The 14,231-nt window shown below is 46.5% G+C and overlaps 1 protein-coding gene across 1 annotated transcript in view; it reads left to right on the top strand.

Annotated features, from left to right (window-relative positions):
* The first annotated feature begins 2,983 nt into the window (after positions 1 to 2,983).
* HAPSTR1 (HUWE1 associated protein modifying stress responses) overlaps positions 2,984 to 14,231 on the top strand; it is a 28,227-nt gene continuing 16,979 nt past the window's right edge. The window contains exons 1-2 of the mRNA XM_081090209.1: positions 2,984 to 3,369; positions 3,946 to 4,026. Of these exons, the coding sequence (XP_080946335.1) occupies positions 3,144 to 3,369; positions 3,946 to 4,026 (307 nt within the window). The 5' untranslated portion in view covers positions 2,984 to 3,143. The remainder of the gene's footprint in view (positions 3,370 to 3,945; positions 4,027 to 14,231) is intronic.

Below are 14,231 nucleotides of genomic sequence, written 5' to 3'. Positions count from 1 at the left end.
CCTTTGAGTCTGTGTCCCCTGCTCTGAGGGGCCTCTTCCTTCCAGGAGCCCTTGTCAGTGCTTCAAGGCCCAGGGAAAGTGCTTCCTCTCCCAGGAAGTCCTCCCAGATTCCATCGCCCTTTTATCCTCACTAATCTGATTTTATGCCCTCATGGCAGTCAGCGCAGACTGCTTTTCAGAGTGCCCTCCTGTGAGCCTCATCCCCACAGCTCTTGCAGGTTGGCCATGAGCACCCACCAAGTGCTGATGTGTAATAATGTTGCTTAGATCTTTTCATAAAGGGTAGTTTAGAATGAAAAAAAATCATCCAGGAGCCCGGTCTCTAGAGTTATCTTCTGTGTGTGTGCTTGAGAGAGAGAGAGAGAAAGAAAACCTTGGCAGGTCTCAGAAAATATATTAATATGCACACAGATTAACCTATTTTTTTGCTGTATAACTGAAGGTTTTCAGATTTTATTTTTGTATTGCAATCATTATTGAAAAAATGTTCATAGTATAGAATAAGTTGTGTTTGTAATGCCTGTAAAAATAGGTAGACTCCAGTGATGGCGAACCTTTTGAGCTCGGCGTGTCAGCAGTTTGAAAAACCCTAACTTAACTCTGGTGCCGTGTCACATACAGAAATTTTTTGATATTTGCCACCATCGTAAAACAACGACTTATATTTTTGATGTTTATTTTATATATTTAAATGCCATTTAACAAAGAAAAATCAACCAAAAAAATGAGTTCGCGTGTCACCTCTGACACGCGTGTCATAAGTCCGCCATCACTGCTAGGCTGTGTGCCTCGAATCCGGATGGACAAAGTGCCCTGCCCTTCGGGGGGCCTGATGAACTTAGGGTTCCCCGACAACCCTTACTTTTGCCTGGCACGTCCTTTCCGCCATGGCCTCCATCCCCCTTGTTTCCTAAATCTCTGTTTTCAGATCCAACCAGGAATCTGCCCAGATTCCTGCTCTAAGAACTTACTTTTTGGTGAGAGGAGCATACTAAGGAAACAGACATATCAATAGCAGATTGTTCAAGGTGATACAAGGTATGAAAAGACAGCAACCGAGCAATGGGAGAGCGGGGGAGGGCGCCGCTTTGAAACAGGCTGGTCTGAACGGGCCTCGAGTAGAGCCCCGGGGATGACAGCCAAGGGGCGGGGTGGGGGTGGGGGAGCGGGGAGGAAAAGAATCGGAGAGAAAACTCCCAGGGCAAAGGCCCTGAGGCAGAAAAGCGCTTAGTCCCCGGGAGGACGGAAAGGCGGCCCGTGTGCTGGAACCGCACGAGCGGAGCAGCGGCCGGCGTGAGATGAACAGAGGCGGCGGGGCCGAACCCTGCGGGGACGCGATGGTCTCCGGGAGGAGGTCTGATTTTATTCCAGGGGCGGTGGCTTTAAAGCCACATTCGTAGGAGCGCAACCCGGCAGCTGGTGGGAGATGGTGCTGCACGCCGACCTCCCCACGCCCCAGGGCTCCTGGCCGCCGCCAGCGTGACCTGCAACAGGGCCAGTTCGCCTCCGAGCGGTCCACGCCCATTTACGTGGCTGCCCGTTCCCCAGACCCTGAGCCCGGAGGCTGCCCCACCGGTACCCGCGGCGCGCAGCCCCGCCCCAGGTGCGCACGTGGGGGTGGGGGACGCACAGCCCTGCAGGCGCACAGCCCCGTGCGGGCACACAGGTGACAGGGCTGTTGCGCGCGGCCTGTTAGCGAGTCCGCGCAGAACTTTCCCCCTGGAAGCGGGGCCTCCCACTCAGCGCGGCCACGCGGGTTCCGGTCGGAGGAGGCGGGGGCTGCCGCGTGACGCCAGCGGCCGCACGTGGGCCGGGAGTGTGCTGTAGGGACAGGTGCGGGGGCTGCCCGCCTCACTCGCAAAAGCTCAGACGCGCCAGGGCCTCGGCACCCTCTCCTGTTCGGCTCTCGGTTTCGCGGGCCGGCTGGGCGGCAGCTGCCGTCCAGTCCAGAGACGTGTCCCCGGAGGACGCGGGTTGCTCGCGGTGGAGGCGGGGAGATGGGCGGCAGAGAGTTCCCCATGCTCCCCGTGATAAGCTCTGTAGGTGTGGGCCGCCCTGCAGGACACAGGAAGGGCCCGCCGGCCTGCAACCTGGAAAATTTTTCTTTGGGCTCTGAGGTTCGACTTGCCCATCTAAGAAATGGGACAGTGAAATACACAGATGGGAAGCACTTTGCACACTTGGACAGAAGTTGGGTGTTTTATTCAATTCCTCCATTTCCCTCCTCCTTGTGGAAGCCCAAGGGACCGGACTAACCAGGCTGTCACCCACCACGCCCTTCCAGCCCCGCGGCCCAGTGGCCGGATCCAATTTTGCGTCTCCTAGGGCCTGGAAGCACCGGAAAAACCCCCGCCCCGGGTGCGGTCGCAGGGCCGGTCACGTGACTCCCGCTGGAGGCCCAGGGGCTGGGGCAGCGGGCAAGTGCGCATGCGCACTTTTTTTTTTTAAGCTTGGACGCAACCACTGTCAGCTCTCCCCCCTCTTTCTACGACTTCACCCTTCCCGACGTGCTCTCCCTTTCCCCCGCCGATTGGTTATGTTATGGCAGACAGGTGGAGGAACCAATCACGGGGCTGTGTTCAGACACCGGCACGCGGAACAGGTTGTACCGGACCAATGGGAACCCTCGGAGCGGACGCGCCCCAATTGGGCAGGGGAGGGCCCAGTGGGCGGTGCTTCCTCAGTCGGCATGTGGGCGGGGATCAGCAGCCGCAGAGGCGTCGACGGCGGTGGCGACGACGTTCCTTAGTTTTCGGTGTGGGCTCATTGGCGCTGGCACGGCTGCTGGGAGGGCTCGGTTGTCAGCAGCGGCGGCCCTACGGCGGGGGGCCGCGGCGCCATGGGGGGACGGTAGACGGGCTCCGACTCTAGGGGCGAGAGGCGGCGGCGGTCCTCCGGCCCTCGGCGACCTTCGGCGGGGCCCAGGGGTGGGGAGGCCCGGGGCGGGGGTCGTCCCGGGCAGCGCGGGGCCGCGGGGCGGGGCTCGCAGGTCGTCGGGGAGCAGGAGGCCTGGGCCGCCGCGAGGAGCCGCCGCCGGCCGCTGGGCCCCGCCACCGGGCCGCTTGACGACGACGCTTCCGCGGGAGCCTAGCCTGAGGAGGACGCGGCGGCGGCGGCGGCGAGGCCGCGGGAGGCCGCGGAGGATGGAGGAGCGGAAGGAAGAGGGCGAGGCAGAGATTCAGGAGCACGGGCCCGAGCATTGGTTCTCCAAGTGGGAGCGGCAGTGCCTGGCCGAGGCCGAGCAGGACGAGCAGCTACCCCCGGAGCTGCAGGACGAGGCGGCGGCCGGGGCGCAGCCCGAGCACAAGCAACAGAAGCTGTGGCACCTCTTCCAGAACTCGGCCACCGCCGTGGCCCAGCTCTACAAAGGTGAGGGCCGCCGCCGCCATCTTGCCGCCGCCACCTCGGCCCGACCCTCGGCCGAGGGCCCCCCCGGGCGGCCTCCCCTGCCCGGCCGCCGCCCCGCTGCCCCCTCCTCACAAGATGGCGGCGCGGAGGCCGGGCCGCGGGGGCGCCGGGGGGAGGCCGGGGCCGGCGCGGGGGAGGTCTGCTTTGGGGGCCGGCCCCGGGGAGGCCGCCCGCTCCTCGGGCCTGGCTGCCGGGGGGCCCGGGCCGGGGAGGGCAGGGGAGGAGCCCCCAGTCACAAAATGGCGAAGGGAGGCGACGGGGCCGGCCCTATTGTGCCCGAAGCCGGCCTCGGGGCGGGGACAGGGCACCTCCCTGCGCCGTGGCTGGGCCTCGGGCTGCGCCCCGGACCCCGAGGCTCCCCTTCCACCCCTCCGCGGCCCCCTTTTCTGCCTTCCTCCCAGTCACTGTGGGATCCCGAAACCCTGGAACAAAATGGCGAAACCTAATATGGCCGTTCCTGAATGATTGACGCCCAAATAACATTTCTTTCTCCGTTTTTTTTTTTTTTTTCCCTCCTCCCTTTTCCCACTTTTACAGACCGAGTGTGTCAGCAACAAGGACTTTCTCTCTGGGTCCCCTTCCAAAACGCAGCCACCGCCGTCACCAACCTCTACAAAGGTAAAGATAACCTTGCGGCATTGCCGATGAGGGGAAGGGCGCCTGCGTCAGGGCGAAAGGCCCGCGTTCCAAGTGTGTGGGCCGCCCGTACCTGGACCCGCACTGCCGGAGTGTTTGCTCCTGTACCCAACGATGAACCCCGGGTGTCTTGCAACTTGGAAATGGGGCTATTCTAGCGAGATCGAGGATCTTCAGCTGGGGGCGATTTTGACGCTCCTCCCCTCTCCGCCCCCCCCCCCCCCCCCGTGCATTTGGTTACGTCTAGGGGCGTTTTTGAATGTCATCACTGGAGGGGCTGCTGAATGTCCTGTTGGCTAGAGGCAGACGCGTTACCCTCACCGCACCCCACCTCCAGGCCCCAAATGCGCAGGTCAAGAAGCCCTGAGCTGACTGGGTGAGAGGAGCTTCTCTTTGGAAAAGGCGCCCAAGGGAAGAAAGTTTATGGTTTTGCGCCACAGCGAGGTTGGGGGGGCGGGGGGGCGTGTGGAGAATTGTAGGCACCTTGTGGAAAAGATGCTTGTGATGGACAGCTTAGCGCATGATCGTCTGCAGCATTTGTAAGTGCGTTGTAAACTAGCTAACTGAAATAACCTGTGCCCATCTCAGCACGCTGCGCTTCCCTAGCAACTTCAAGTGTTTATCTTGGAAACTACCTTGTCTCTACTGGTACAGTATTGACAGGAAATCTGTGATCTGAGTGTGAGTTAAGAGTTGTGTTTTATGGTAGTGCCTTTCTGGAGTTAATTTTCCTCTTGTGTGATGACACGGAGATATGTTAAAGTAAACGTTCTTGCCCATTGTGCTCTCTTCCTGACAATGGGTTGAGATTTTGTGTCTTACTGATTTTGAAGATTGGGAAATTTGGGTTTAATTTTTGGGGGGTGGGGCAAGGTTTCTATGGAAAAAGGATTTGAATTTGACTGTTAATCTTAATAAAGATATGATTAAATGCTTTCAAACTTCTAGAAGCTGCTGGTAACAGTAATGGAACGCATTGCATTTCAAAATTATCAAAATAGGCTGTGGAGTGACTTGATTCTCAGATTCTTTTTTTGTGTGTAAAGAATGTGCAAATGATGGTAGCATTCTATAAGAAAAATACTCCATTGTGAGATTTTGTGGGTAGAATTTGCGTTTTTTTGATAATGTAAACTGAAACTGGTGAGTAAAATGTTAATTTTAGGGAATGAGGAACCGATAGTCCAGGCTTATCAAAAAAAGGGAAACAATTAAAACGTGCCCCAGTGATCAACTTTGATTTTATTGTTAATCCTCATCTGAGGATATTTTTCCATTGATTTTTCTAGAGAGAGTGGGAGGGAGGGAGAGTAACAGAAACAGATATGAGAGAGGCTGTCAATTGGTTGTTCCCCTGCACATAACCTACAACCCAGGTACAAACGAACCTGCCTCATGCTCAGAAGTACATCAGCCAGGGCGAGTTCCTTAAATTTTGACTCCTGAGTAGTTTGCTAACAGGAATATTCTCTGGGATGGCTCTTGGTTTCATCCAGACAGGGAAATTTGAAGTAAGACATAGAACTCATTTTTTAAAATACTCAGATTTCTTGGGGTATAACTTACATGCTTTAAAATTACCCTTTAAAAGATGTAACCTTGAGCTTGACAGACACTGTTAAGAAATTCTATCTCCACCACAGTCCCTAAGCAACCACTGATCTGATTGTTGAATATATGGTTTTTCCTGTTTCCATAATTTCATAAATAGAACCTTACAGTATGCAGCTTTTGTGTATGGCTCCTTTTGCTGAGATTGAGTTCACATTGCATGCATTAATAAAAGTCAGTGCCTTTTTTTCTTTTTCGTTTTGTTGAGTACTTTCTGTTGTATGATGGTACCATGGGGTATCCATTTGCTTGTTGCAATTGGCTTTTTATTTAAAGGGGAAGGCAACACATTTTTAGTGCCGTGTATGTGCCAGGTTTGCCTAGGTCAGTGGTCGGCAAACTGTGGCTCTTTGGCCCCTTGAGTGTGGTTCTTCCACAAAATACCATGTGTGGGCGCGCATGTACAGTGCGATTGAAACTTCGTGGCCCCTGTGCAGAAGTCGGTATTTTGTGGAAGAGCCACACTCAAGGGGCCAAAGAGCTGCATGTGGCTCGTGAGCCGCAGTTTGCCGACCACTGGCCTAGGTTATACAAAAATAGGAATGCTTTCTAGTTGTGTTTTTTTTTTTAGTTTTTGGTGCTCTTGTCTACAAGATTCTACTTCTTTAGGGCTAAAGCTGGCAGTTTTCTTTAGTGCAAATTCTTCATATAAGTAGATGGGCTTAGAAGCTGAACTTTGAAATCTCCAGTTGATTACTTGATTTACAAAAAGTCTATTAGTTTTATTTGTTTAGAAACAATGTAATATTCATTTATTTAGAAATAAACATCACCTGAGATTCTTACATTATTGCAAATGCTGAATTGCAAATGCTGAATTGTTAGACTGAATTACTCTTACTTTGTATTTTATTTTTGTTAAATGCATTCCTTTGTACCTGATAGAAAAGGTAAGTTGTGGTTTGTGGAGTTTGGTAGTGTAGCAACATTTTTTATCTGATTTAAGGAGAGTGTGGATAGTGCTCTGAAGTTACATTGTTATTCCTTTTCAGGGTGTGGTGTAGAGAACACAATTCAACTGTAGGAATAATTGAATACCGTAAATAGGTCTAAAAATTGGCAAGGTAGTGTCACAAGTGTATGCAGCATTAAGTAGTGGTAAATTTCAATCAGAATGTTCACAGTTCTGATTATTTAAATGTAATTTACAAGGGGGGCGATTTGAGGGGATCTTTTTAATTGGGTGGTGCTCCTGTATTTTGTATGATTAAGCAATTAACCTAGCAAGCTAAAAAATGGCTCATTTTGCAGCCTAGGGGTAGCTTGGTACATTCACCAACTTCTTCATAATCTCTAAAAATGAGCACATTGGAAGGTCAGAAATGAGGTTCAAGCCTAGAAGAGGGCCCCTGTGGTCTTACGAAAAATTGAACATTATGTTGGTTAGGCAGAAAATATAGCTGGAAGGATTTGGAGGAGAGTGAGTTTTGGGATATGTGAGTGGACAGAATTCAACAAAATGGAATGATGCTTCCTTCTCCACAAAGTAGGGCCAGACTTTGCCAGCCTTTTTTGGAAAGGGGAAGGAAAATCTTGATGCTGGTTCTTGTTTTTATGTTGATTCGATAACTCTTGCTGGTTCTCGTTTTTATGTTGATTTGATAACTCTAAAGAGGGCGATGTTCGTTCAGTATTCAGTCAGGTTGTGTCTCCTTTGCCTAGTCTAGTGCATTTTTTTGATGTTTTCAACTAAAGGGAGTGAAAAGTTACTGAGGTCATTTTAATATATTTCAGGTTGATGCTTACTGGGAAATACTGGCCAAGCCTGTGTGTTGCTTCTTAATTCCACCACCCACCCACCACATTTTCTTGGGTGATTGATTTCCAGTCTCTGTCTTTTGACTCTTCATTAGGAAAGTACATATTCTCCTTATCTAATTCCAGATTCCTCCTTCATGGGGCTACTTGTTTAGGTTGTCTTCTAGGACAAGGCCATCCTAGGAGCCTCACACGGTCAGACTGAGGTGTCAGCTGGTGCTCAGCTCTTCAGCAGCCCCTATAAGCTAGTGCTTTTGATATTAACCTGTACAGCCACTTCTTTGTTTCTCTCAGTTTGTGAAGGTTTTTCTTCTTTAATTCTTTTTTTTTATGCTATGCCTTGTTTGCCTCTTTGCATTTTAAAACTGCTTCTGAAACTTCAGTTGCATGCTGAGTTCTACCACATGTTGAGAGCTTTCTCTTGATTTGTTTATATTAAAGATGTTCCTGGTCTCCCTGTTAATAGCATTTGCTCCAGGCCAGCAACCTTATGGAGTCTACTGCTGGATTATCTGAGTTCAGAATTTAGACTTAATATAACATAGCAGTAAACTTCTGGAGACAGACAGTGGAGCAAGATGTTTACCCATTGTGCTCCTTCATTTTCTTAACTGTAAGTGGCAGGGATTAGTCTTCACAGCTTAGTACAAAGCTCTTAGTTTAGTGCTGGCATATAGTGAGTATTCAAGTGTTAGGGTTGACTGTTGGTGATCAGGTTTTATTTTTTCAGATGTTTCTGGCTGTGGGCAGTACTGAAGAGGAAGGAAAGATACTCTAATTTATTTTTTGTCTATACTTTTTTTCTTGTGTTGGAATAAACTACATGGTGTGTACTTTACTTCATTTTCCCCTAAAATGGCTAAGTATAATAAAATTTTCAGGTGAAAAATAGTATGCTTTTTGAGACATCTTGGTGCTAAATTCTGTTTATAATATGTTGTCTCACTACAGTGGGCCATTTTGGATATATATGTATTATACACACACACACACACACACACACACGCAAATATATACATATAAACTGAAAGTGAACTGAACAAACTGAAAATTTGTGGATTGATATATAAGCAGACGGGCAGACAAGCATATGCTGCCTGAAGACAGATACTGGGATTTCAGCTTTTTACAATTTTTGGAGCTTGTTTGTGACTATCCTTGCTGCAAAAACTATTGAACTTTAAGACTTTGTACAAAATGCCTTAGTATGGATCACAATTAGAAACTCTGTCTTAAATTGTATTAAACTTGTAAGGAGCAGTAGTAGCCTCAGTTATTCCTAATATTGTTATTAGATTCTGTCTGTAATTTTTTAAAAATATATTTTTATTGATTTCAGAGAGGAAAGGAGAGGGAGAGAGATAGAAACATCAATGATGAGAGAAAGTCATTGATCAGCTACCTCCTGCGTGCCGCCTACTGGGGATAGAGCCCACAACCTGGGCATGCCTGGAATCGAACCCAGTCCGGAGACCGATGCTCTATCCACTGAGCCAAACTGGCTAGGGCAGTGGTCGACAAACTGCGGCTCGCAAGCCACTTGCAGCTCTTTGGCCCCTTGAGTGTGGAGTACCCTAATTAAGTTAATAACAGTGTACCTACCTATATAGTTTGTTTAAAAAATTTGGCTCTCAAAAGAAATTTCAATCGTCGTACTGTTGATATTTGGCTTTGTTGACTAATGAGTTTGCCGACCACTGGGCTAGGGCTGTTTGTAAGTTTTTTTGTTTTTTAATATATTTTATTGATTTTTTACAGAGAGGAAGGGAGAGGGATAGTTAGAAGCATCGATGAGAGAGAAACATTGATCAGCTGTCTCCTGCAACACCTCCTATTGGGGATGTGCCCGCAACCAAGGTATATGCCCTTGGCTGGAATCGAACCTGGGACCCTTCAGTCTGCAGGCCGATGCTCTATCCACTGTGCCAAACCGGTTAGGGCTGTTTGTAAGTTTTTATAAAAGACAATAATTTTACTTAATGTGTAAAAGGCTGTTTTGGCTGCAAAATACCAGAAAAATACAAGTTAGGCTGGCTTCAATGGTATGGACATGGATTGGCTCCTCACTTGGAGGGTGAGGTTGACTGAATTCAGTGGCTCAGTCTCCCTGGCTCTGCAGCTCTGCACTCTTGTGTACTCACACATGTATGTATGAGCTTTGTCTTCAGGCTAATTACAGTAAGTTGGCAACTCACATCTTAGAGCCACTCAGTAAAGCTTAGAAGAGCCAGGAAAGTTTTTTCCCCAGGAGCTACTAGCAAATGACTTCTACAGTTTCTTGGCCAAAATTGGGTCACATGCTTACTCAGAGCTCAGCATCATAGCCACAGTTTGAGATTGTGCAGATTAATTAAGGACTAAACCACATGTTCCACCCCTTGAGCAAATTTGCTGCAGAAGCTTCCCTAAGAGCTATTCAAACAAAAACTTGGAGGGCCTTTAGAAAAGGAAGAAGGATGGGATGCCAGGCAACTGTGGCTGCAATGATTCTTCCTTGGTTCCTGCCCTTTGTTTTGTGTGGTAGGTGAAGATTAAGTAAACATGTAATTAGCTAGAAGTTAGTGCTTATTTTTGGATACTACCTCTTTGGGGGATACATAGTTATTTTCTTAAAACAATTTTATTTTGGCTATGACTCAGATATTTGTTTCTTTTTTAAAAAAACGTTTTTTATTAATTTTAGAGAGGGAAGGAAAGGGAGAGAGAGCTCAAAACATCAATAATGCATGTCCCACACTGGGGAATGAGCCTGAAACCCAGGCATGTGCCCTGATCGGGAATCCAACCAGTGACCTCTTGGTGCATGGGTCAGCATTTCAACCACTGAGCTGAGGCACACAGAGCAGGGCCAGATCTTTGTTTTTGATTACCCGCACCCCCCCCAGACTGTTGGGTTAGTGCAGATTTGATTCTTAAGTATTCCTTTGAAGAGTTGCTTTGATGTAGTGGTGTGCTATTCTGGTTTGTAGATCCTCTAAGGCAGGGGTGGGGAACCCTTTTTTTGTGCCAAGGGCCATTTGGATATTTATAACATTATTCGAGGGCCATAGACAGTTAACTTAAAAATTAGCCTCCTATATTTGATCAAACAATAACTCACCCCTAGTGCTTTCACAAGGCCAGATCAAATGATTTATCGGGCCTTACGTTCCCCACCCCTGCTCTAAGGAGAATGGAAAATGGCTTCTCTATTGTTGAGGAAGAAATACCTTGTAGAAGTAACTGTGCCACCTAACTTTGGGTAAGGCCCTTGGAGCATCAGTTTCAGTTCCTCAGTTTATGAAATTGGAATATTTGCTTTGGTGGACTCATAAGGTTTGTGAGTATCAGAAAAACAATGAATAGTGAAATCTGATTAATTTTGTCAGTGTATCATGTAAGGAAGTGTTGCATTTGGTCTTGACCTCAGAAATCATTTGCCAACTGCCTCATTCCAGTGGTGGGAGGATTAGACTTCTAAAAACCTCTCAAATTAAAATTTCAGCTGCTTATATTCAAACATTTTTAAAAAAATATGAAATGTGGGACATCTGACTGCCATGAATCAGTATTTCTTGAATGAGGATATGAATGTGTTATGATTAAAGGTTAGATTGACATTTTGTGATGCCCTTGGGGTTTGCCTAACCTTCAAGCTTAATGGCCCTTTTCCATGGTGACATTGGTGTCAGATGGTATTGGACCAAAGACTGTCCCCCACTGTTTCTTTGAGATGTACTTTGAGAATTTGGGTAATATTGTCAGGGTTCAGATGTATTCAAAGCAGTCTAGCTGAGAGTTTTCAGGAGGCCATCCTGTGTGTTTATGTTTAGCTGGATACTAAATTAACCTGCGATTTAAATTAAAAGCTAATCTAGTCATGCCTAAGATTCTCCAATAAGCATTTAGGTTTTTCCTACTTAGTTGAAGGTATTGCGGGAGGGTTTTTATTTTCAACCAAGTAGCTAAAGTCCTAAACATAGGACTATATTTTAAATGCTCTAGTGTCAACATGAGATTTTCTATTTAGGGAAAATAACAGGTTGGATTAATCTGGGTGGGAAAATAATTGGATTTGTTTTCAGGAGATGTTGTTAATGGTATAAAACTAAGCTATGTCCAGGCAATGCAAAAGCGTGTACCAGAAGACCTTAAATGTTATATCTGCTTTTCTCCTACTCTATCTTCTAGTAGGTAAAAGTCACAAAATGCCTAATTTTTAGTGTGCTCTTGGTTTGGATATTGAAACTTGTGCAGAATTTTTGAGATGAAATGATTTGTCAGTTGCATACACTATAAAAGAAGTTCACAACTAGTTATATAACTCATCGACACCAGTGAATATTGAGTTTTCCAACTTTCTTCAAATCTGATTAAATCATGAACTCCTTGCAGATCTAAATTTTGAGACTTTATTGTGCCTTTAATCAGAACAAACCAAAACTTTGTTTGCCAAGCTCTTTCTTTCCTGGATTGTCAGTTTCTTTAAACTAAACCACCTTACTGAAAGTTTGTAGCAGGTGTAGCTTCTCTTTCTTGCTGTCTGTTTTGTCAGATGTACATTTACATGTCTGCTTCATCTTTGTGCCATCAAAGCCTGCTTTGGGTTTGTTGTGTCCCTTTCATGCTTCCAACTTTTCCCCCTCTGTATATCTAGTTCTGGGCCTACCTCCATTTAGTTCTTGAAAAATGAAATTTCCTTAGTCATTGTGTTTGGAAAAAGAGAAGCTTCTCCAGTTATGAACTTGATTACAATTCTTTTAGGTGTAGGGCAGGTTTTTAGAAACCTGGGTTCCTCTAGGTCAGTGATGGAGAACCTTTTGAGCTTGGCGTGTCAGCATTTTGAAAAACCCGAACTTAACTCTGGTGCCGTGTCACATATAGAAATTTTTTGATATTTGCAACCGTAGTAAAACAAAGATTTATATTTTTGATATTTATTTTATATATTTAAATGCCATTTAACAAAGAAAAATCAACCAAAAAAATGAGTTTGCGTGTCACCTCTGACACGCGTGTCATAGGTTCGCCATCACTGCTCTAGGTTCATATATTTTGTGTTTCTTCTCCCTTCTTCTTTGGGATGGGCTTAGTTTTCTTGATGACTTGATTTCTCTTAAAATGCTTCCATTTCTTCAGAAAACTTAAGGTCTAGACCAGGGGTGGGCAAACTTTTTGACTCGAGGGCCACAATGGTTTCTTAAACTGGACCGGAGGGCTGGAACAAAAGCATGGATGGAGTGTTTGTGTGAACTAATATAAATTCAAAGTAAACATCATTACATAAAAGGGTACGGTCTTTTTTTTTTTTTTTTTTTTAGTTTTATTCATTTCAAAGGCCCGCAGGCCGTAGTTTGCCCACGGCTGGTTAGACACAGCTTAACAAGGTCATCTTAGAATTTTTATCTACTCCTCTAAGTCTTTAAGATTGAGAGGTGGAAAAGTGCTTTATTGTCCTCTTAAATACAATTTGCCTTTAAGATGGAGTTCATGCTTCCTTTTTGTTTATGTGAAATAAGAAATCAGAAGACATTGATTCATGTAAGTTGGCCATTATTCTGGTAGTGAAATACTGGAGAAATGACTTCATTTTTGAGCTGCTTTTTATATCTGTAAAATTAGAATCTACTTTTTCAAAATTGGGATGGAGTTTTAATATTTTTAAGAGTGCTCCCATGGACAACTTCCCTTTTTCTTTTTAACTTTTTGGCAATAAGGAATGATCATCTGGTAAGGAATAACTTTTGTAATGTTCTGCTTGTGTTGCCCTCTTTGCCGTCTTTTTTTAATAATAGAAATTCATACAGTTTAAGAGCCTCTGTGATGTCTGAATTCTTGTTTTTCTTTTTGGGACACTGCTCTTCATTGATTATTGCTACTCCTTTCAGAATTTATCTTTGTAGCAGGCAAGGGATTTAAAAAGAAAAAAAGGCCATGCTGGGCCGCATGGCTCAATGGTTGAATGTACATCTATGAACCAGAAGGTCACAATCCAAATCCTGGTGAGGGCACATGCCTGGATTGTAGGCTCGATCCCATTGTAGGGTGGGCGGAAGGCAGCTGATCATTGATTCTCTCATTGATGTTTCTCTCCCCCTCTCCCCCCTGCCCCCCTTTCCTCTCTGAAGTCAGTCTGTAATAATAAAAGTGTAATATGCTAATTATAGACCGAACATCTTTCCAGACTACCTCCCAGACGAAGCCGGGGGTTGCGAAGGAAGCCTGGGTCCTGGGTGCCTGCCGGCGGCGGGAGGGAAGCTCAGGTCTTGGGTGCCAGAGGGAAGCCAGTGCTGGCAGCCGGGGGAAGGAAGGACTACTCTTGCATGAATTTTGTGCATCGGGCCTCTAGTAAAAATATTTCTAAGAAATTACAGGTAGTTCTTATTTATCTCTGGATCTATTGTAAAAGCAAATTCTTGCTTAACACGAAAAATCATCTACATTTCTTAGCCTTTTACTGATTTCAGAGAGGAAGGGAGAGGGCGAGAGAGAGAGAGAGAGAAACATCAGTGATGGGAGAGAATCATTGATCAGCTACCTCTTGCACACCCCACACTGGGGATCGAGTGCAACCCAGACATGTGCCCTGACCAGGAATCGAACCGTGACCTCCTTATTCATAGGTTGATGCTCAACCACTGAGTCACACCAGCTGGGCTATTAAAGATATACTGGTGGTTTTCTGCTGCTTGAGTAGCACAACTAAAAATAAATTTCAGGGATTGTTTTCTTGAACATTCTGGTTCTTTATATAAGGGGGGGAAATCTACAGGGAGACTGGGAGGCCAGAAATTTTAAGGCAAGGTCTTTTGGAATTGGAATGGTTATGAGTTTATGGA

The sequence above is a fragment of the Myotis nattereri genome (assembly GCF_964212035.1).
Source record: "Myotis nattereri genome assembly, chromosome: 4".
Classification (NCBI taxonomy): domain Eukaryota; kingdom Metazoa; phylum Chordata; class Mammalia; order Chiroptera; family Vespertilionidae; genus Myotis; species Myotis nattereri.
This window is presented reverse-complemented; position numbering and strand designations above follow the sequence as displayed.